The following is a 21,487-nucleotide window of genomic DNA, read 5'->3' as shown; positions in this document are numbered from 1 at the left end:
CATCCATAGTAAATGCACTCCTGCATTGGATGAGTGATGATTTGTCAGGGTCCCATTTGGTTAATGTCACGTAGGCTGTAATGCCTGTGACCGACCGGATGATTTGTCAGGGTCCCATTTGGTTAATGTCACGTAGGCTGTAATGCCTGTGACCGACCGGCAGACCGGATGGCCATGTCCGGGGTTCAGTGGGAGAGGACGCCCATGCGGAGTCATGGGCAGCCAGGCTAGTGTGGACGGCAGGCCACACACTATATAGCCTCCTAGGGGATGAGGGGCAATCCTCATTCTTCCGCTATGGCTGGGTGGAGAGCCAGAGGCCGTCCCCTCTTGTGGTAATGCCCGTAGCGGCGTTACGGGAATGTAACACTGGTATGACGTACGTGCACTAGAATTTTTTTTAAGGTGGCAAGAGGGAAATCGATGGTAATGTTCTCGCGTAGTTCGAGAAGTATTCGTTGACAATACATAAATACATGATATAAATTCTCTCTGTTAGTGGTTTAACCATGTGGTTTACCACAAAGTAATATGAGAGCAGATCAGACACATTGTTCTTGTTGAAAGTCCACAAGAAGAAGTTCGTGGCTCCAATGTGCTTAGACCCAATGAAAAATGTCTACTTGGATGTGGTCCATTGTGACGAACAAATGTAGTCCGTAGAGACACTTTTGCAAGCGCAGTCTTGCCATGGTCATGACTTCTAAAATTGGTCAATGGCATTTAAGATAGCTGGGATTGAGGTCGCGTTTGTCGATTTACTGCTAGTAGCCTTGATCACATGACCCCATTAGCAACGTACTCTCTAGACATGACTAGTGTTAGACTCTGGGAGCGTAGCCTCGCCAGATTTCAATTTCCACTTTTGCGAGCGTTGTCTTGCTAGAGTTAACGTTTTGTTCGGACAAATTTGTGTTTGTTTTGTAGTGACAAACAAATCTGAAGGGGTATAATCTTGAGATGTAATGCTCAATGCCCTTATAGAAGTTGATCGAAGAGAACTGTTCTTAAACTTACTAAGCATGGTTTTCTCTTCTTTTTATTGCCATGCGTCGACATCCCACTCCTCGAGAGTGTGTGGTGATCTTTCGAGGGGGGAAAGAGCCTTTTTATATGTCACATCAATTGGTTTGGTGGTAATTTGATGGTATGGGACATCAATTCTCACGGAATCGATTGTAGTCTTGGTGGAATGGGACGCCAAGGCTTGTGCATGTAACTTGACTCTTTGGCAGGTTTGTATGTACACTTGTCTGTAGTGATAAAGTGTGCAAGATAAAATTTGAACTTTGAAAATTACCAAAATAGCCATAAATTGGGATAAAACCCAGTTAGAGAGTTTGGATAAGCTCTAGGTAGCAAGACCATGATGGTGTGCTAGTGCTAACTGTGTGATTTAGTTCCGGAGTGATCTAAATCTAGAGGTTAGCAGTAAGACTAGTTGGTTGGACAATTTCATGCATGGGGGACGCCCTATAGCATTTTGCAAGCGTAGTCTTGCCTATGTTCAACGTAAGTGTGCGATTGTGAGCACATTTTAGTTGCTACCATATGAATTTGGGAAATATATTACTTTCCTACATAAGCAATTGTAATATTGCATGATCGGCTATTTTGCTTACAAAGTTCATACCACTGCCATCTCTATTTCATGGTCACTCCAAACTCCATCAGGATACCCAGCAGTCTAAAAACTTGACCCTCTTTGATGATTTGGCACCCTTGCTTGATTATCCACTCTAGAGGGTCTTTAAACCAACGTTTTGATACCAATTTTTTGATGGTTAATTAGGGAGCCTAAAGCAGAACATAAAATCTAGAGGCATTTCCAAAACATTCTGATAGATTTTTCATCATTGTGGATCCGACCACGTCTGCAAAGAGCTTTCGACACAATTGATCTTTGTTATTCAGTAGGTCAATGCCTTTAAGCTCTCCTTTCTGTAAGGCATCTTGAACCAGCCAACCAAGTGCATCGGTAGCTATGTAAAGGAGCAAGTGGGCATCCCTGTCTGATAGACCTCTTAAGTTCGAAGGGTTCTGAGAGTCTCCCATTGATCATCACTCTGGACCTGGCATTCCCAAACAGAGTAGCTACTTTTCTGATAAATAAAGGAGCAAGTGGGCATCCCTGTCTGATAGACCTCTTAAGTTCGAAGGGTTCTGAGAGTCTCCCATTGATCATCACTCTGGACCTGGCATTCCCAAACAGAGTAGCTACTTTTCTGATAAATAAAGGTCCTAGCCTCATATCCTTGATACATTGGAGAATGGAATCCCATTCTAACCTATCATATGCTTTGTCAAAATCAACCTTGAAGAACACAAAATCCTTATTATTTTCTTGAGCATCTTCCACTCCGTCCCATAGGGCAATGATTTCATCATGGATGAATCTGCCCTTAATGAAACCTTTTTGATCTTCTCTAATCCACCGTTTGAGATTGTCATTAAGTCTCCTTACCAGCACTTTTGCAAAAAATTTATATGTTGTAGGCAGCATAAAGATAGGTCTCCAGTTACATAGAACATCTTTGGAACCCCTTTTGTGTATCAGTTTGATTAATCCTTCATTCAGGGATATTGGTAGTGAACCGTGGTCTAAGCTTTCTTTCCGTACTATTAGGAGAGGAGTGATCATCATTTCTTTAAATTGCTTAAAGAATTCTATTGGTAAACCATCTAACCCATGACTTTTCTCGTTATGCAAGCAATCTATGGCACCTACAAGTTCACCCTCTGTGACATCAACTTTAAGAGCTGTAGCTAAGGATTTGGGGACCATTTTCTGCCTGCATGCTGAAATGGTCTTACATGTTCTCTCCTTCTTCTCATTCATAACTGCAAGATACTGAAAATGTTCAAGAAGTGCTCTCTGGCAATGGTCATGTTCTCCTCAATAGAGGCCGTGGGAAGGCCTTGAAGGTTTTTGAAAAAGGGAATATACTCTGTCAGATTTATTTTTAAGGATTGCGAACATCTCTTTTAATGGCCTGTCAACCTTACTTGCCCACCATTCTCTTATAAAGAGTTTGAGGTGTTGACATTGAATTTCCTCCTCCATTTTTAGGTTAGCTTTGAGATTGTTGATTTCTCGGTTTAGATCATCTTGAGATGAGGACACTCTACTTTCTAAGTCTTAAGTCTATTGTATTTCCTAGCCCTTCTCTAAGCTCTAACCTTAGTAACTTCTTTTTTGACCGACACTAATAAGTTTTGGGTATCTCTTACTGCTCTAGACCAAGCTATGTGGTGGGAGCTCGAAAGGAAGAAAAGGAGTCTTCCCAAATTTTGGTTACCCCTTCTTTGGGACTGATGGCATCCTGAAAAGCTTGGGGTTAGTGTGGAACCAACCCGATTTAATTTGCTGGCAAGAAGCTTTGAGAGTTAGTAGGATTGGATAATGATCTGAAAGAGCAATAATCTTTAGGACTTACACATTGGAGCTCAGAAATTTCTAGCTATGAACATTTTGAATGTAGCATCTATACAACTCGGCTTTCCTGGCCAACATGTTAGACCTCCCGTTGCTCCAAGTAAATTCATTTGAAGTGGCCACATCCTGTAAAGCATGAAAGATCTTACATTTCTCTTTCTTTTCCTGTTCTTTGATTGTCTGTCCTAATTGCTTGGTCTATCGAGATGCGACACCATCATGTTAACGTCCCAAGAATAATGACTGGGGAATCAATGCTCATAAGAGACGACCATAGCCCAGGCCTAGATCTTGTAGGACCCGAAGCATATAGAGTCACCACTGTAAATGCATCCTCACCCATGTCTACATGTGCTGCAATCCAGTGATGGAGAGGATCAATTTGTAGCCCCTTTATGCAAGGAGACAAGTTTACATCAATTCCCAAGGCAGCTCCCCCACTTCCCCGTGGATGGTTAGTGAAAAACCATTGGTGATTCATTGATACTGTGCATAGATTCCTCTGCAAGGCCCCCAGACACTTTGATTTCTTGGAGGCAAATAAATGAGTGTTTGAGAGCTATTTGCCACATCCAATCTTTGATAATCTGAGGTCTTATATCATTAGTTAAGCCTTTTGTGTTAAAGGAAAGCGCTAAAAAGTTGTCTAACATCAGGTTCTAGGGGTTTTTCATGGTGGTTTCCCACTAGACTGAGGGGTTTTCTCATTCGGTGCTAGGGATTGCATCCCCCCACCTGAGACTCCCTCCTTTTGGAGGAGCCTAATTCCAACAAGTTACCATTCATGATACCTTTCTCTATAGCATGCAAGAGAGGCATTGGCTCTCATGCCTAAAACCTCTGCTTTCCTTAATTAGGGCATGCCAGGATCTCTGCATTCCTTATACTGATTGCATCTCCTAGGACAAAGAGCCCTCTATTTGATGAAGCGATTTGCTTTCCAGATCACTCCTTGGTTTCTATGCTGATGACTTAGAAGGCAGTTTGGGGGTACCCAAACCGGAACCCCTTGGTTTTGCCATGGGGAAACCCCCCAAGGCCAGAACACGATGAAGAGAGCAGTCGTTGGTCGTACAGTTTTCTCCCCCCTGCTCCTCCCGTTTCTTTTTTTTCACTTTTTGGCATAACCTCCTCTCAACTCAACCCAATACCTTCCTATAGCCTCCACTCCTCACTCCTTTAGCCTTATCTACTTCTCCCTCCAGCCTCCAATGTTGATCCTCCCTTCAGCCTCATCTTCTCCCCCCTTCAAAACTCATTTTCTCCTCATAATCCTCTTTATGCTCTTTGCCTATCTCCTTGCCCACCTTTCCTAAGCTCTCAATTTCTTCTATTTTCCTTCTCTTAACACATCTTTAGACCTCTCAGCATATGTATAGACCTTTCTCAATTTCCTCTATCTGCCTTCTCTTTTACATATCCCCAGACCTCTCAGCATATCTATAGACCTTTCTCAAGCTCTCTGTTATTTGTTTCTTCCTTCTCTCTACCTTGTTCCAGCCTAAATCACATATGTAAACCTTTGAGCTTCCTTCTCTCCACACTATCATAGCTTCATCTGCAAATGTCTAATCACATATGTAGGCCTTTCCTCAGCTCTCCATTACTTCTTTCTTCCTTCTCTCCACACTATCATATTTTAGAGAACATCTATAGACCTTTCCTAAGCTCTCCATTACTTATTTCTTCCTTCTTTCCACACTACCAGAACATCTGCAGACCTTTGAGCACATCTACAAATCTCTGAGACCTCTGAGCACGTTTGCACACCATTACCAAGTTCTTAATTCTTCTTTCTTAGTTCTCTCAACACTATCAAAACTCTGTGCATTGTTTATTCTCTAATCTACTTGAACTCAAAGCTCTCTAATAGAGCTTAAATCACAATGTCCCCCACTTGTAGGTGGGAGACCTAAGGTCTGGAAAAATTCAAGATAAGGATGGACAGTGAAGTTAAAAAGACTAATGCGGGTGACATTACAACCTTCAATGAGGGGGCACACAGAGTACCTCAAAGGTATATCTAATCCCCCAATCACCACCAACATTGGAAGGGGCCTTTTGCAAATTGCAATACCACAAGTGTGTCGATGTAGAATGTTGACGATGATGCGCTTCACGCTTGCGGGTCCAGCCAAGCATTCCCACCATCTTATTGAGTTTCACTCCAAGGCAAGAGTTTGGGCCATTTGTTCACCTTCGGGGAACCTAATCACCTAACCCCTTTCTGTACCGCCTTACCATGGCCCCAATAGCATGAAAAGTTCATGACATACTCTCCATTGGCCTCTCCTCCAATGCCAAGAGTACCCTTACACCATTCTAGATTCTAGAACGATGAAAAATAAAATATGATGCAAGGGAAATGGTGTAAAGATCACTTACAAAGGTAGCATGTACTGATGCTTCACGAATATCATTTTCATCTCATAACTCTCCATTATACCGTGTCCTTCCATCATCACAACACAAACCACAAAGACCACAAGATGCATGTGTGTCTTCTCACAAGCGTGGGTTAAAAGCACCAAAATGGCACATATGCATAGGCATGCCACAACCAACCAAGAACATGGTCATCAAATCAAATGCCCTCAATAAGGCATGAACAACCATAAGTAAGATATCTTTTCTTCCAATTTAATTTGTATCTTACCAGAGTGGCAATGACTAAACACCAAAACCTTGACCATTGATGCTTCATTGACCAGGCCCTTAACCAAATGCTTCACCATTGATTGCAAAAGGAAGTACAGAAGGCATGTTATCACTTTGGCCCTTCAATAGGGAACCCTGACAAGCATATTATGCATGTCATAGGCATTCCAAAGCATGAGGATTTTTAGTCTTGCTGATGAATTGAAACATTGTGAATGATCTTTCTCCTATGCATGGTGAAACTTCCATTTGAACACGTGCAAAGCTTCCAATAGCATTTGCTTGTGTAAATGCTATGAAAATTCAACTTGATGAAAGATTTCAAATATTAGTCACCTCCTCCATGGCTATGAGCTGTTTACGCATGAATGGAGATAGATTGGCTTCAATCTTGACCAAGAAACATGTCAAGAGAGCGTCCAAAAGAATGCATAGAACTCCATGGAAAGGGCCTCTCCATTGCTGCTACCAAGAGACAGGCTTGTTGGCGCTACTGTTCTTCTAATTGCACATGCTCAAGCCTAGTGCAATTGCACTACTGCTTCATATGTCGCATCCACTACACCCAGCGCCTCAATGTTCTGATGTCTCTGTTCAGAACAACTGAACTCCGTTGTTGAGAAGCCCGTCTTGCTCAATCCTTGTGAGGAAGGCCCTGCTGCTGCTAGTGAGAAAGGCCCTGCCGCTCTGCTGAAACATGCGAGGGCGCTTGGTGGCTTCGGCTATGGCAAAATCCCGACTGATGTGTTGGACACCCAAGACACCAACAAAAGAAAGGCGAGTAGTGCTTGTCTATCTTCGTAGCCTCTGATGACATTCTGGGGTTCTCCAAGAACGCCTCTGTGGACGAACTCAAGAAAGCCTACAGAAAAGTAGAACGTAGAAGACAGGGTCATCGGCCACCACAGATTTGTCGTCGTATGCCGCTGAAAATCCTCGAGGGATCGCTAACATCTCTACGGTTTCGCTGAAAATCTCCATGATGGGTTAGGCTAGGATAGGCATCAATCAGTTGACACTTTGCCAAGTCAAGTAGGATGCATGCTTGTGTTGGCCAAGTGACCGCATTAGCGAGTGTTAGATCATTGTTCTCAGGTCGTATTTGAGGGTCTAGACAGTTTGAGATGATCGTGGGAGCTGCACAAAGTCTCTAAGGAATTGTGTTGTACTCTAATATAGTCCCAATCGAATGATATGGTCGGTTGGTCATTTCGGACCAACGTGGCTCGGCCGACGTGATCGACTTAGATCCATGCCGACCTTGGGTACTAAGTTTGGGAACCTTAGTTCATCATTGAGTTTATTGTATTCAAGCACTCTTGTAAGTAAGACATCCTCCGTTTAGAGTTTATCCAGATCGCTATCAAAGCTCCTTACTCAGAGCATACGAGTGGACGGATGTCATCACTTTGTAATCAAATTTGTAAGTAGTAAAATTATTTACTCCCCACTTTTTTTGCAATTCAGTGCTTTATATTGTGTTGGTCTTGCTTCCGCTATTGTGTGTTCTTACATGGTATCATAGCATAGGCTCTAAGGCAAAGCTTGTTTTGGCAATTTGCTATTTGAAGACTGATTTGAAGAGATGGCCCAATCTACAAATAACACAGCCACTTGTGCCTGCCCTCTACCTTTTGGTGATGGGAAGTTGGATGGGACAAATCACCCTCTGTGAAAGTTTAACATCAGGTCTATACTTGATTCATATGAGTTATGGTAAAGTACAAAAGGGGTTGATGCAAAGATGGGTGTCCTACTTCAGATCTAGCAGATCCACGATAGATCATATCGCCAGATCTTGCTCTAACTCTTTGGCATGGAGGCACAGGAATGCAGATATGATATGTGCCATTATCACTAGTGTCATTGATTTGGTGATGGTCTTGATTCAACATACTACCACAACAGCAAGTTCTAAAGAACCAGTATGAGACGGAGAATCAGACAAGGAGTCAAAACCTTGAGAATCAACTTGTAGAAGAAAGGCATTCTGATGGAGAAGCAGCAAAGCTATTCATATCGTGGATAAAGAATTCGCAAGATCAGATGGTGGCAGTGGGGACCACTAAGACCAATGATTTGGCACACATGTGCATTAGAGTTTTTCCCCTTTGAAGTATGAGTTTGGTGACCTCACTATAACAGATATGCAACCTGTCTCTTACTTTTGAGTTCAACACAAGACTGGTTGAAGGAGGAGATGCGTTTCAAAGCTAAAAATGGTAGTGATTGTGCATTTTTCCATGAATGCAAAGAAAGGCAAGGGAAAGGGCTATGGTAAACCCAATGCTTCAAAAAAGAAGAAGAAATCTAAGTCAAAGTGTTCTACTATGACAGGACTAGTCATGTGGTGAAATCATGTAGACTGAAGGAAGCAAATGAGAAGAATAATACTTTGAAGCCTTGGAAAGAGGAGTTCGAGAAGAACCATGCTAAAGTACAATTGGAGCTGTTTATGGGCAATAGAAGAAATCTACGCAAAGGCAAAACATTTCTCAACATCCCTGATGGTCATAGATCATTGACAATGGAGCATCTTGACATATGACCAATCGAAAGGGCTAGTATACCTCCCTCAAGCTTATGAGGGAGTTCATCCCGGTGGTCGAGAACATTGCCAAATGCCCAACCATGGGTTCACGTACCATTTCTTTTGTTCCTAGCAATGGGATACTAAGAAGTTTTCTGATATTCTTTATGTGCTAGACATCAAGAGGAATTTGCTATCTATTGTGGATGATAATTGTTCCGTGACTTGAAGATTCTCTTCGATAGGGCCGATGCAATCATTACAAATGCTAGTGACAATGTTATCAAGAAAGGAATTTAGCATAACAACTTTCCCAAGCCCATGTAAGCTTTGTGGTCTTAAAGAGATGTAACTGCCTGGGATTGTGGCACATCTACTAGCATCAAAGGTATCAAATGTGTGCTTGTATGATGGAAAAGCAACATTAGCATACATTTACATAACAAAGCAAAAGCTCCTCTAGAGCTTATACATGCATATCTTTGTGGTAAAATGCCAACCACTGCGTTGGATGGTTCTTCCTACTTCTTGTTATTAATCAATGACTTTAGTAAGAAGATGTGGGTGCATTTTCTTCGAGATAACGCTGAAGCTTTTGGAAAGTTTAAAATATCACATTGCTTAGCAGAGAATGAGATGGGAAAGAGGCTAAGTTTTGAAGAGGAGAATTCCCATCAATTGAGTTTAATGCCTTAAAAATTAAGTTATTCAAATCAAACTAACCTCTTGCGTGCATGTATGAGAGAGAGAGAGAGAGAGAGAGAGAGAGAGAGACTCCAATGAGAATGTAGGATCCAATAAAGAGTAATGGACATGAGACAGTTGTCTTGGTAATTTTTTAATTGCAACTCTACAACCCATCCAAAAAAATGATATTACTATACACTACTGAAATAATCTCATGCCTCTTAAATTGCTATAATCCATTGTAGGAAGAGGCCATCGAAGTTGGAGAACTTCCATCTCTGCTCTCCTCGGCTGCTGTGCGTTGGTCTAGTGATCTGCTAAGTCGGAGAATGGGGGGTTGGCAGAAGCACCCACCCCCTCACCTGCCCATCCAGCTTAGAACCTGGCAAGGAGGCTATGCACTTCTTCTTTTTTAATGCAAATATTGTAACCTAATCTCACCCCTGAAGAGATGGAAGGGGCAAAGGTGAGTCCATTGGGGATTGAGCCCGGAAAGTGAGCATGAAGACTCTTACCTCTGGACTAGTCCCCCTGGTTCCCAGCTTTGGTTTGTCTATCTACTCCCAGAACAAATATCAAGAGGAATTCACATCCTATTCTACAAAGGCAGTAACAATCAGAGCAATGAAAGAGGCACGAGACTTGTGCATATTCGTTTTTGGCTTGCTTCTTGTAGAGGAGAATTTACTCAATGCTCTCCTTGTAGGGACACACTCCAGTTCATCCAAGAGAAACGTTTGCAAGCTTGCGAAGGAGGTGTTTGTCTGAAAAGTACTTGCGTGCTAATAATTTTCAAAAAGTGATGCAAGGAATTTATCTGTTGGTAAGAGAGAGAGAGAGAGAGAGAGAGAGAGAGAGAGAACATCATATATAACAAAAAAAAAATGTACCAAAGTAAGAAACTAGATCCTACAGATTTTCCATTAAAACATTCAACCTAAATGATCACATTGTAGCTAATTGAACACAAGTTTCAGCCAATCTTACTAAGAGTGTCCTATCCCACATAGAGCTTCCCTGCTAATATGATTCTAGTGTTCCAAAGAGTAGCTAGCACTGACACTTAACAAAAACAAAGAAGTATTTGCCATTTTTGAACAGTAAAATTACTGATCCTCACCCTGTTCCTGGTCAAAAAAAAAGGCACAACACCACATCAAATTACGAACACTGTAACAAATCACAGCATCTTTGTTTGAACTTAGCACAAGAGAAAGTAAAAGTAAATTCTAGTATCATGCCTGCATGTCAGATGTCCAAAGCGTGAGATTGTCACGTAGCAGCTGCATAATCAAAGTGCTATCCTTGTAAGATTCCTCTCCGAGTGTGTCGAGCTCTGATATAGCTTCATCGAATGCCTGATGGTGAAAACTAACAGAGTCAATCAATGACAAAAATAAACACAATAATGAAATTTATGTCTGTATAAATTGACACATTGACGGCTAGGAATGCCTGCCTGCTCCACAAATTGTCCCCATTGAGTCACATAAAAAGCTCAGTGGCCAGCACATGCATGCATTTGTGTGTTCTTTTTTTTGGGAGGGAGGGAGGGAGGGAGGGAAAAAAATCTAGACACAAATCACCCCTTTGCATTACGTATTTTATGGAGTTGCATTGCGTATTTTATGGAGATAGTGCAGCTCTCGCACAAATTTGAATATACTCACATGCTTTGCAAGTGTGCAGGCTCGATCTGGGGAATTCAAGATCTCGTAATAAAACACTGAAAAGTTTAATGCAAGTCCAAGGCGAATGGGATGAGTAGGAGCCAGCTCTGCAAGTGCGATATCCTGGGTCCAAAAACAGATACATTAACTTCAAAAGTAAGTAGTATTAAGCAGTGTCAGAAATAAACTTTTTTTCTAATCAGTTAAAAGAGGATGACCTTCAAGCTCAACCCATTTTTTTTGTAATGCATAGGTTAAGCAGTAATACAGCCATATTTTCTTTCCCATTTAGAGCCGTGAAATTTACACTAAAGGATGGTTTTTTTCTAACACTGGTGTTAGGAGTGGTTTCAAAACATACACGGACCTCAAATGTATGTATGTGCACATGCGCGCACACACACACATGCATGCATGCATGCATACATATCCATACATACATATAAAGACAAACATACAGATGCATACATACACACATGCCCCATGCACTAACACGCGCACAGGTTGGCTTGCATGGAAGCGCACACACATGCAGAGCAGAATGAAACACATGCCAACGTAGCTTTGTTTGCACACAAAGTATTTGAAATTTCCCCATAGGAAATTTTGAACTCTTCTCAAAATTCAAAATTGAAACTCAACACCAAAATGACCAAAAATTGTAAAATTTAAACCTAATATCCTTTCACAAAGTAGAATATGTTGTTTTTTTTAAAATCACAACGTTGTAGAAAATATACAAAGTTTTTCACTTGCAAAATCATGAAATAGAATGGAGAAAATGAAGCGGAATACCTGGGCAGTTTTGTATGCAGACATGGTGCTCTCTGCAGCTTCTTTTCTATCAGCGCCACTTTTGAACTCTGCAAGGTAGCGGTGATAGTCGCCTTTCATTTTGAGGTAAAAGACCTTGGATTCACCAGAGGTAGAGGAAGGGATGAGGTGCCCATCAAGGAGGCCCAAGATGCCATCACATATCTTGTTGAGCTCAGCCTCGATCTTGAGACGGTAATCACGGATCGCGCCCACATGATCTTCATTGCCCTTGCCCTCCTCCTTGTGCTCTATGGATGAGATGATCCTCCATGATGCGCGGCGGGCGCCGACCACATTCTTGTATGCAACGGACAGCAGGTTTCTTTCTTCTACTGTGAGCTCCTGCGCGTCTGCGTTCTTTGCAACCTTCTCCATGTATTCCACCATCTCCTCATATCGCTCCGCTTGCTCGGCCAGTTTGGCCATGTAAGTGTTCCCCTCCCGCAAAGTCGAAGACTCGGCAGCCATGTCAGAACTAGAGTCTACAGAAACTCTTCACAAATGAAGACCTTAGAGAAAAGAATCTGTGCAAACCCTAGAAAGCTTATGTAAAAACCCTAAAGTAGTTTCCCTCACTCACTCTTCTTTGGGTGCGAAACCCTAACTCGTCTTCAGGCAGGGCGGCGGAACCCTAGAAAAGCTTCCACAGGTCAGAAGCCTGAAACCACTTCTGGTGACGAAAGCTTTCGGCCAAACCCTGCGAAACCCTAGACAAGCCTCCTGCCTCAGAACTGCCAAACGCTTCTGCCGAACTCCCTAAATCTGCGGAAACCTGGAAATGCGTCCACGACCTGTTCTTGCGAAACCCTCAAGGCTCAAACCGCCTCTGCACACAGCGACAGCACTTCCTGCCAAAACCCTAACATTAATTGCCTCCTAACACTGCAACAGGGTTACGGGGTCGAAATGGCCATCTCGCAAGAGTGATAAGTTACTGATAACTACCAGCTATCCTTTTTATTATCCTTTTGTTATTATTATTATTATCCTTTTGTTATTATTTGTTTAAAGAATTTTTCTCATAATAAATTATTGAAACACCATAATCTTTTTAAATATAATATATTATAGAAATTATAGAAACACCATAATCTTTTTAAATATAATATATTATAGAAATTAAGAAACACCATAATCTTTTTAAATATAATATATTATAGAAAAATGCGTATTTGCTCGAATACTTTTTTCTGCATGTTAGAAATGACGTGTCGATTGAGCATTACTTCTAGAATTTCCTAAAAACTTTTAAAAGGTTGAAATTATATAACTTGTGGATTTATATATCATAATTTTATCTACGATATCCGTGACTGTGTACACATAATTTCATAAAGTAAGATAAATTGAGAAACAAAACACTCTTTAATATCTATCTATGACGTTCGGTACTTGATTCTGGACGAGGTCAAACGTCAACGTTCAAAGTTCAAACTGTCTTTTTTGACGCCGTTGAAATCATTTAAGTTGATGCAACCGGCCCAAGTTATCATCAAGTATGGGTGAATTGACGTCTTTCATCTTTGTGCTTTTTAGTTTTCACAACAATTGATGCATGATGGGACATTGAATTGAAACCCCAAAACATCCCTTGAAAGTAAATATATATATATTCAGAAGCCCCTTCTGAGCGGATGCAATGCACCACTCACACACCACGGATGTCAGGGTTTGAAACTGGGTCCATTTGTTTGGGTAGGGTAGAATGGCCCGTGCTAGACCACTCGGGCTCGAACCCAATAACACAAAACATATGTTTTAAAAACACATGAGATGGTTAGTCCCCCACCTTATGGTGCACGAGAGAGGAGGGAAAGAGGGAGATGGTTCATTTCATTTAGGCCCAAACCTTATGGTGAGAGGAGGGGGGGGGAGGGGGGGATTGAACTCACGCCCATGCTTCCGGAGCCTCGAGTCCCTACAACTTTGCAATTGAAGGCTATATTGTGGGTTGATTCTTAGCTCTTGAGAAGAAACTAGTCTATGTCATGTGAATACAACCCTTTTTATTTGCTTCTTCAAATTATTTAGTATAAGCAAGACATACTCTTCCTCTTAATTTCTCCAATCTCATCTTTTACCTATACTACTTGTTGTAAGGAAATCTACAGAATCCACATGGAACATGGACTTCTCTCCAACTTCCTTATGGGCACCACACTGCCTACCATGTGGATGCCTCAAGCTATAAGGACAATCCCTCCTTGTGTCATGTGGTATGGTTTTACCCACAACCCTACACCCCCTCTCCATTTCCTTATAAGTAATGGAGATAAGCCACATGGACTTATATATAGTTTCCTTATAGGTGCTATGTAGATGCCTTAAGCCATAAGGACAATCTCCCACATTTCGATAATTAGAGATGTTGTTGCTTGTCCTTTCCAAAATTGAGGGTCTACAATTGAGCCATGAATATTAAATAGATTATGGAAAATAATAATACCTATAGTATAGCAATCGTCAAAAAATATTACTGTCAATATCGTGTCCATCACCATAAACAAATGAAAATGATCTCTCTCTCTCTCTCTCTCTCTCTCTCTATCTATCTATCTATCTATCTATCTATCTATATATATATATATATATATATATATATATATATATATATATATATATATATATATATATATATATATATATATATGTTCAGTATTTTGTGCCAACAAGCAAGAAAAATAAATAATGCCACTGTATATAAAACAAAGTCAAAAGCAAACGTTTGCTTATCCAAATGTTAAAAAAAATAAACAGAAACTCACCAAACCCCTTCAGCCATCTCAACAATTTGAACCACCTCTTGAGCAATGATGGGGCACTCCCTTTTTGTGGATCTACATGGTAGCTTTAGCTCAATGCAAGTAGATTTATACACATGAATTTAATATTACCAAAGAGAGTAGCATCATTGTGAAAGATTACACAGAAAGACATGTATTACACATGTCACATCATTGCAAACATTCTCTTTTCAAATGCTTACTTCATTGATACAGAGATATCTATGAATGTAGTCTCTAGCGTTTGTAAGCTGTTGTATCAATAGCTTGTTCTCTACCTTTTGGGCTTAGATTATATTTACTGATTCATGCCATTTGTTGGAAAACCTCCATGTAGACAACATTGGTTGTGAAGACTTTGTTTGAACCTTTTATGTTGCTTTCCTATTCCATAGAATGCTTTACACATACTTTCACTGTATCAGATGATCTAACACGTGACATAACAACGTACAATTATCCATGTGTGAATACTTGTGTGGCTAGATAAAGTCCCAATACACTCAATGTTTGTCCTTGGGACTTATTTATTGATATACCAAAAGCTAACCTTACAAGAACTTGTCTCCTTCTGATGTCAAAAGGAAATTGAAGCATAGTAGGTATGAATGTTATCCTAGGAATAAAGGCCTTGCCTGTCTCCAATGTTTGTACCTGTAATAATTTATGCTTCTATCACCTTTGAGTGAAATTGCTTGCATATCAATCTGGTACCATTACAAAGTCCCTGTCGAGGATCCAAATTGTGGAGCAGCATGATAGGAGCATTAATCTTTAGAAGCAAGCGGTGAGGAGGGTAACCACTACCCAAGTTCAAACTGTTCAAGTACTCAATTGGATACAATATTATCTCATTCTCGGAAGAAACAACCGAATCTGCACTGAGGTATTCTCTTTCAAGACTGGGCAATGCACTCAAGGCTAGTCATTGACCTCATCAACCTCTAGATTTCGTGGTACAAGTATAGCATGGTCTTTAAAGAAGCATGCATAATCCTCCACTCTCTAAAAATCTTTGTATATCCATTCTACCAAACTCAAAACAAAGTTCCCATGGATCAACATTCATGGTGGAATTACCACTCTGCCTTCATTGTTGGATGGCCTATAAGGCCATCTCCAAATTGTAATGTCCATTTGACAAATTCTTATTTTGTACAATCATAAGCACTCTGTCTAACCGGCATGTTTTGGGTGAGCTTTAAAACATTCACATATCTCCAAATACATGACCAGCATAACGTTGCATCAACAATATCCTCACGCGATCCCTTTGGCACAACCGGTAAGATTTGTCTGAAGTCATTACCAAAGAGCATAACTTTCCCACAAAACACTGTATCACTTTGCATAATGTCTTTAAATGTCCTGTCCAGTGCTTCATATGCGTACCGATGCATCATTGGAGCCTCATCCCAAATGATTAACCTTACAAGCTTCAACACCTCAGCTAATGGGCTGTTAGCTTTGATACCCCATGTGCTAGAAGCATTGAGCACCAATGGGATTTTGAAACATGAGTGCATTGTGTAAGGCCATTTGAAAGTAACAATGCAGCTATTCCAAACGATACACATGCCAATGCAGCTTGATTCTCTCCACATAATCAAGATAGCAAGGCATTATAAAGATATGTTTTACCTGATCCACCTGGTCCATCAAGGAAAAATACACCACCCTAGTTTAAAGAAACAGCCTCAAGAGGATAGTATCAAATGCTCTTAATTAACAACTATTTAGACTTCTTTCCATGGAAACGGACAAATCAGCCTATTGAACAGAATCAAACATCATCTCTTCCATCGGCAAACCATTGTTAACATTGGCAACACTTGATCTATTAGGAATAGGCACCCCTTCAAAATCATGTAGCTACTTTCCATACTGTTGTAAGAGGTCTTGCATTTGCAACAACACAGCTTTATTATTTGCTATATAATGACAAACACCAACATCTGCACACCCTCTGCTGCACACCCTCTGCAAGGAATGGAAAAAATCATCTGAAAGTTTAGTGGAGAATTTATTCCAAAGATGTCCAGGGCATATAGGCTCACAAAAAACCATTATAATGACAAACAATTGATGCAATTGGAATCGTGTTTTTTGAAATGCAGCTTCTTGGAGACACATATACCACTCCTCATCGCTCTCTAGTATTTCTTTACATGCAACCTTAAAACAAGGATACAAATGTCCATTCACTATTCGTAAATCCTCAAAAGATTTACGAATCCTCAAAAGATTTACAGTCTTTGCACATTGTAAGTAACATGTAAGTAACATGCGTAAGTAATATTGTGTGCACTCTTGCCACACGTGTCGGAGCTAGGGACTTGCCAAGCACCATGTGCGAGCCATGAATGGCTGCAAGCACACAACTAGGAAACCAGCAAGCTCAAAACAGGAAGCAATGGTGTGTCACTCACCACTCAGACCGCCGTCATGAAGGATTCTCGCACCGCATGAGCCGCCAATATTGCTCTACCGCCTCGCCGCCGCCGTGCCGCCATGCAATGCTCGATTGCTACACACACACACACTCTCTCTCTCTCTCTCTCTCTCTCTCTCTCTCACACACACACACACACACACACACACACACACACACAAGATTGAGAAGATAAAGCAAGAGCATTCCTTGTATTCAACACTCAGAGAATGAGAGGTTTTAGGTTACATTTGACTTTTATATGTGACTTGGCCGTTCACACATGGGCGCCCACACATGGCCGGTCGATCCTAACCCTTATCCTGATTGATGAAATTCGAGGTGCGCCTCTCATCGGCGATCATCCAATCCCCTTATCCTTTACATGTGGTGCCGAAGCTCGGCCCATGACTCAGAATACGTAAAATAATTATATGACGTAAAAAGTAATACGTCTCATTATCCGCCATAGGTTAACATGCCCCCCTTCCTGATGTAGATTCCGTCCTTGGAAGCTATGGTATGGTAAGCTCGACAGGGTTTGTTGTGGTAGATTGTATCTGCAAAACAGGGAAGTAGAGTGAAAGCATGCTTGGTCTTCAAAAGATATAGAGTGTATCAAAAATAAAGTCAAGCATGTTAGACCACAATAGAAGTATGCCATGAGAACCTAGTTTAAGAGGTCACATTAAGGAGCTAGCGTAGCAAATTAACAGGAGTTTAAAATTATTGAAAGTAATTCAAGAGTTAGCAAGGTGTCGAACGTTAAGGTCTACAACTGGCCTAAGTCAAGGAAAATTACCAAGCTTAATAAATAAACAGATGACCACAATGTGTCTATTCTAAGAACAAACTAATCCCAAGAGCCTAAGGACACAAGAGATATCAGAGTCATAGGAGTCTTTTGCCTTTATTTCTTTTATGCTGTGATAATTTTTACAAACAATGGCGACCTCCCTAAAGCAAAACTAGCATCGACCCTAGTGCCATGTTTACCACAAGGCCTTCTCCAGGAATTCACTAGCTCACCTTAGGCAAGGCTACCCCCTACCAACCCAGGGCATCGATCTGGGAGTGGAATACTCCTCTCCTACCAAGTGTCAATAGGGCGATAGGCCGACACGAAAGCACATAACAGACATACATTGCCATTTTTGTAGGCCTTTCTTTTTATTTTTTATTTATCTCTTTGGATTTTTCCTCCCAAATTATCATGCGTTCTTACATCCTTTCGACAAAGAGGTAGAAGCTATGTCTTAGAGGTCAACACACATGGCCAGGTTGTTCAAGCATTAAGATAGTTTTAACCCTAGACCTAAGACAACCATATTCCAAGGTTAACTAAAGACATCATGCATTCCCAAGAATTTCTGAAATAAGGTTAAACTCAATTAATGATTTACACTAACACCTTAGGCAACTTCAAAAACTAAGTAGTGCTTGACAAATTCCATGTGGTCATGCATTATAGTTCATGCAATTAATTGAACAGTAAAAATGAAAGAGAGTGGGCATGGAAGAATTACACATGTATTTTGGAGATCTCCTTGATTCGATGAGAAATGCCTTCAATTTGATGTAGATATCCATGTATGAACATTGCGGCAGTCCCAGGACTATGAAACACATCAATGGGAAAAAATAAGGACTCGTTTAAGGACACAAAACTAGAAACAACTTGAAAACACTAACCTACCTACTAGCCTCACCACACTAATACTGAGGATCAAGTATAAAGAGTTTGATGCATTTCTGGCTAGTCGTGGAATAAAACACCAATGTACAGTGCCGTATACCCCTCAGCAAAATGGTGTTGCTGAGAGGAAAAACAGGTCACTTATGGAGATGGCACGATGTATGGTCAAGAGCCAAGCTTTGCCACATGCGTTTTGGCTTGAGGCTATCATGTGTGCTGCATATGTACTCAACAAGTGTCCCACTAAGGCCTTGCAGTCTGTTACTCCATACGAAGCTTGGCATGGCAGGAAGCCTTCTATTAGTCACTTGCGCGTCTTTGGTTGCTTGGCCTATGCTTTAGTGCCTGTGCAACAACGTTGAAAATTGGATGATAAGGCTGTCAAATGCATTTTTGTTGGTTATAGTGCTGAGAGCAAGGGTTACAGATTGTATCATCCGCAGTCAAAGCGTATCTTGATTAGTCGAGATGTTGTTTTTGTGGAGGATGCTGTGCAGCCTTTGTTATCATGTATCAAAGAGACAGGTGTGAGCTCACGGGATGTATTTGATACGTTGTTGCCTCTATTTACAGGTGGGAATTCAAATGTAAGTCCTAAATGAGGCAACTATTTAGCCTATGCAGATTTCAAACAACATCATAGATCAGCCAATTTCTGATGCAGATTTATAGGATGTAATTCACGAGGATATGGCTGAAAATGAGCAAGATAGAGGTATGCCTAAATGGCTGGTGCAAACCTTGCATGATAGTAAAATTGATGCACCTATGTCTAGTCGTACTCGTTTAGGTTTTCAGCATGCCTCTTATGCATCAGATTGTTATGCTTTGATTTGGGTGTTGGACAAGAGTCTGCCACCTCTATCTACACTGACAGTCAGAGCGCATTGGCAGTTGCGAGAAACCCAGTTTTTCATGCTCGCACAAAGCACATTGGTGTGCATTCTTGCTTCTTCTTCTCCAAGCTTGGTGTGCTTTCCTACAACCCTATGTCAGGGAGAGACTCTCAGCAGGAGAGATCAGCTTGGCCTATGTGCCAACACAGGACAACCTCGCCGATCTTTTCACAACAAAGGCGCTTCCTTGTGAGAAGTTCGAAGCTTTCCGTAAAGCTTTGGGCTTGCTCCCCTTTGTGGACTGATCTACTTCGGGCATGGCACTTCCCTATACATGAGTGCCAGCTCTCATTCACACCATCACTCCCAGGGGGGATTTGTTGCCATATATATAGGCAATGATGTGTGTGAACACACCTAAGACCGTCGGGGTACTTTTTTCCTCTTTAGGAGGTTTTTTCCCCTAGCTTGTATATACGCCCAATATTCTAGGGCTAACTTATCTTTGTACATTAACACAATCTAATACACTTTGTGTTGTGTGCATTCTTGCTTCTTCTTCTCCAAGCTTGGTGTGCTTTCCTGCAACCCTAATTCCAACAGTTAGTACACACCCAATAGCAAAGTTTGATGCATCAATATGCACATGGTAGATTAAATCCCAGCTAGGCATTCGCAAGATTGGAGCACTCGCCAGGGCCTTCTTTAATAACTCATATGGACGGTCACAATCTTCGGTCCAAATAAACTCGATGAGAAGCTTGTACAATGGTCGAGCTATCTCAGCGAAGAATAAAATAAACCTTCGATAATAACCAACATAGCCCATAAAGCACTGGACTCCCTTATAGTTGGTGGGTGGGGGCAATTCCAGAATGACCTTGATTTTACTTTTGTCGGTGGAAATCCCATTTTTGGACACTATATGCCCTAGAATAACTCAGTGTTTAACCCAGAATTGGCATTTGAAAGGATTCAATGAGATGCGATATAATCTACACCTTTCAAATACTTTTCATAAACACATCAAGTGCTAGTTCCCAAGAGGAATGAACACAAAGATCATCTAAGAAGGCTTCACAAAAGTCCCTTAGATATTCCTTAAAGGCTATGTTTATCAATCGTTGGAATGTTGCAGGTGCATTAGTTAAGCCAAAGCCATGACGTGAAAGGCAAACACTCCAAACTCCATTATAAAAGCTATTTTAGCTTGGTCCTCTATTGCAATTGTGATTTGATTATAACCAGAGTACCCATCCAAAAAGCTATAAACCTCCTTGCCTGCAACTCTTTCAAGCACATGTTCCAAATACGGCAAGGGGTAATGATCTCTTCTGGTGGCTACATTAACCTTTTTGAGATCAACACATACTCTAAGTTTCCCATTCTTCTTTGGTACAATGACTATCAGAGAAACCCATTCTAAGTGCTCAATAGGTTATATGAATCCACATTTTATAAGCTTTTCAATTTTCTCTTGTACAATCTTTGCATACTTAGGATTCATTGGGTAGGGACGTTGCTGGACTGGTTTAGCAGTGCTAATCATTAGAATTGTGTGTTGCACCACAGAGGGCGGAATACCCTTCATATCATGGTATGTCCAAGCAAATGTGTCCTTGAATTCTTTAAGAAGCATCTTAAGTGTAGCTTCTTCCGTCTTGGTGAGGTCTTGAGCAATAAAAACTGGTTTAGACTCCTCACCTGGATTTGCTAGTTCTATCTCCTTAACTACCATCGGGCCATCGTAGACACCGCTACTCCCATTGGTAGGCGTTCGTTGGGCTTTTGTGTAGACAACTTTACGTTTCTGCACGGTAAAAGATTTGAAATGCTCGGGTGCGGGGTGTAAGTCTACCGGTTCTTATTGTGCCATGCTTTTTTCTTTAAATTCCGCTTCCTTTTGTTGCTGAGCTAACTCTCGATTTTGACGCCTTCTTGCAG

At 41.1% G+C, this 21,487-nt stretch overlaps 1 protein-coding gene across 2 annotated transcripts; it reads right to left on the bottom strand.

The window, feature by feature from the left end:
• Positions 1–10,210: 10,210 nt before the first annotated feature.
• LOC147635251 (14-3-3-like protein GF14-C) lies at positions 10,211–12,728 on the bottom strand. Of its 2 annotated transcripts, XM_086802478.1 has the most exons (5): positions 12,378–12,728; positions 11,777–12,279; positions 10,982–11,104; positions 10,553–10,669; positions 10,211–10,438 (listed from the first exon to the last, which is right to left on the bottom strand). In XM_086802478.1, exons 2-5 carry the CDS (start codon positions 12,263–12,265, stop codon positions 10,418–10,420), a joined length of 750 nt encoding a protein of 249 aa, XP_086658604.1. In that variant the 5' UTR covers positions 12,266–12,279; positions 12,378–12,728; the 3' UTR covers positions 10,211–10,417. The 2 variants fall into 2 exon arrangements, with proteins under 2 accessions (XP_086658604.1, XP_086658605.1); XM_086802479.1 differs by having other exon boundaries at positions 10,211–10,432; positions 11,777–12,728.
• Positions 12,729–21,487: the final 8,759 nt, after the last annotated feature.

This window comes from Cibotium barometz, chromosome 9 (assembly GCF_041138505.1).
Source record: "Cibotium barometz isolate CiBa-2024 chromosome 9, ASM4113850v1, whole genome shotgun sequence".
Classification (NCBI taxonomy): Eukaryota; Viridiplantae; Streptophyta; class Polypodiopsida; order Cyatheales; family Cibotiaceae; genus Cibotium; species Cibotium barometz.
Note: the sequence above shows the minus strand (reverse complement) of the source record. Positions and strands in the feature narration are given on the sequence as shown.

Excerpts from the sequence above, each read along its gene's own strand:
- LOC147635251 (XM_086802478.1), bottom strand. The coding sequence starts at position 12,265 with ATGGCTGCCGAGTCTTCGACTTTGCGGGAGGGGAACACTTACATGGCC. Across the intron at positions 11,105-11,776 it reads CTGCATACAAAACTGCCCAG|GATATCGCACTTGCAGAGCT; the intron begins GTATTCCGCTTC and ends TTTTGGACCCAG. Across the intron at positions 10,439-10,552 it reads TTTGGACATCTGACATGCAG|GAACAGGGTGAGGATCAGTA; the intron begins GCATGATACTAG and ends TTTTTTGACCAG.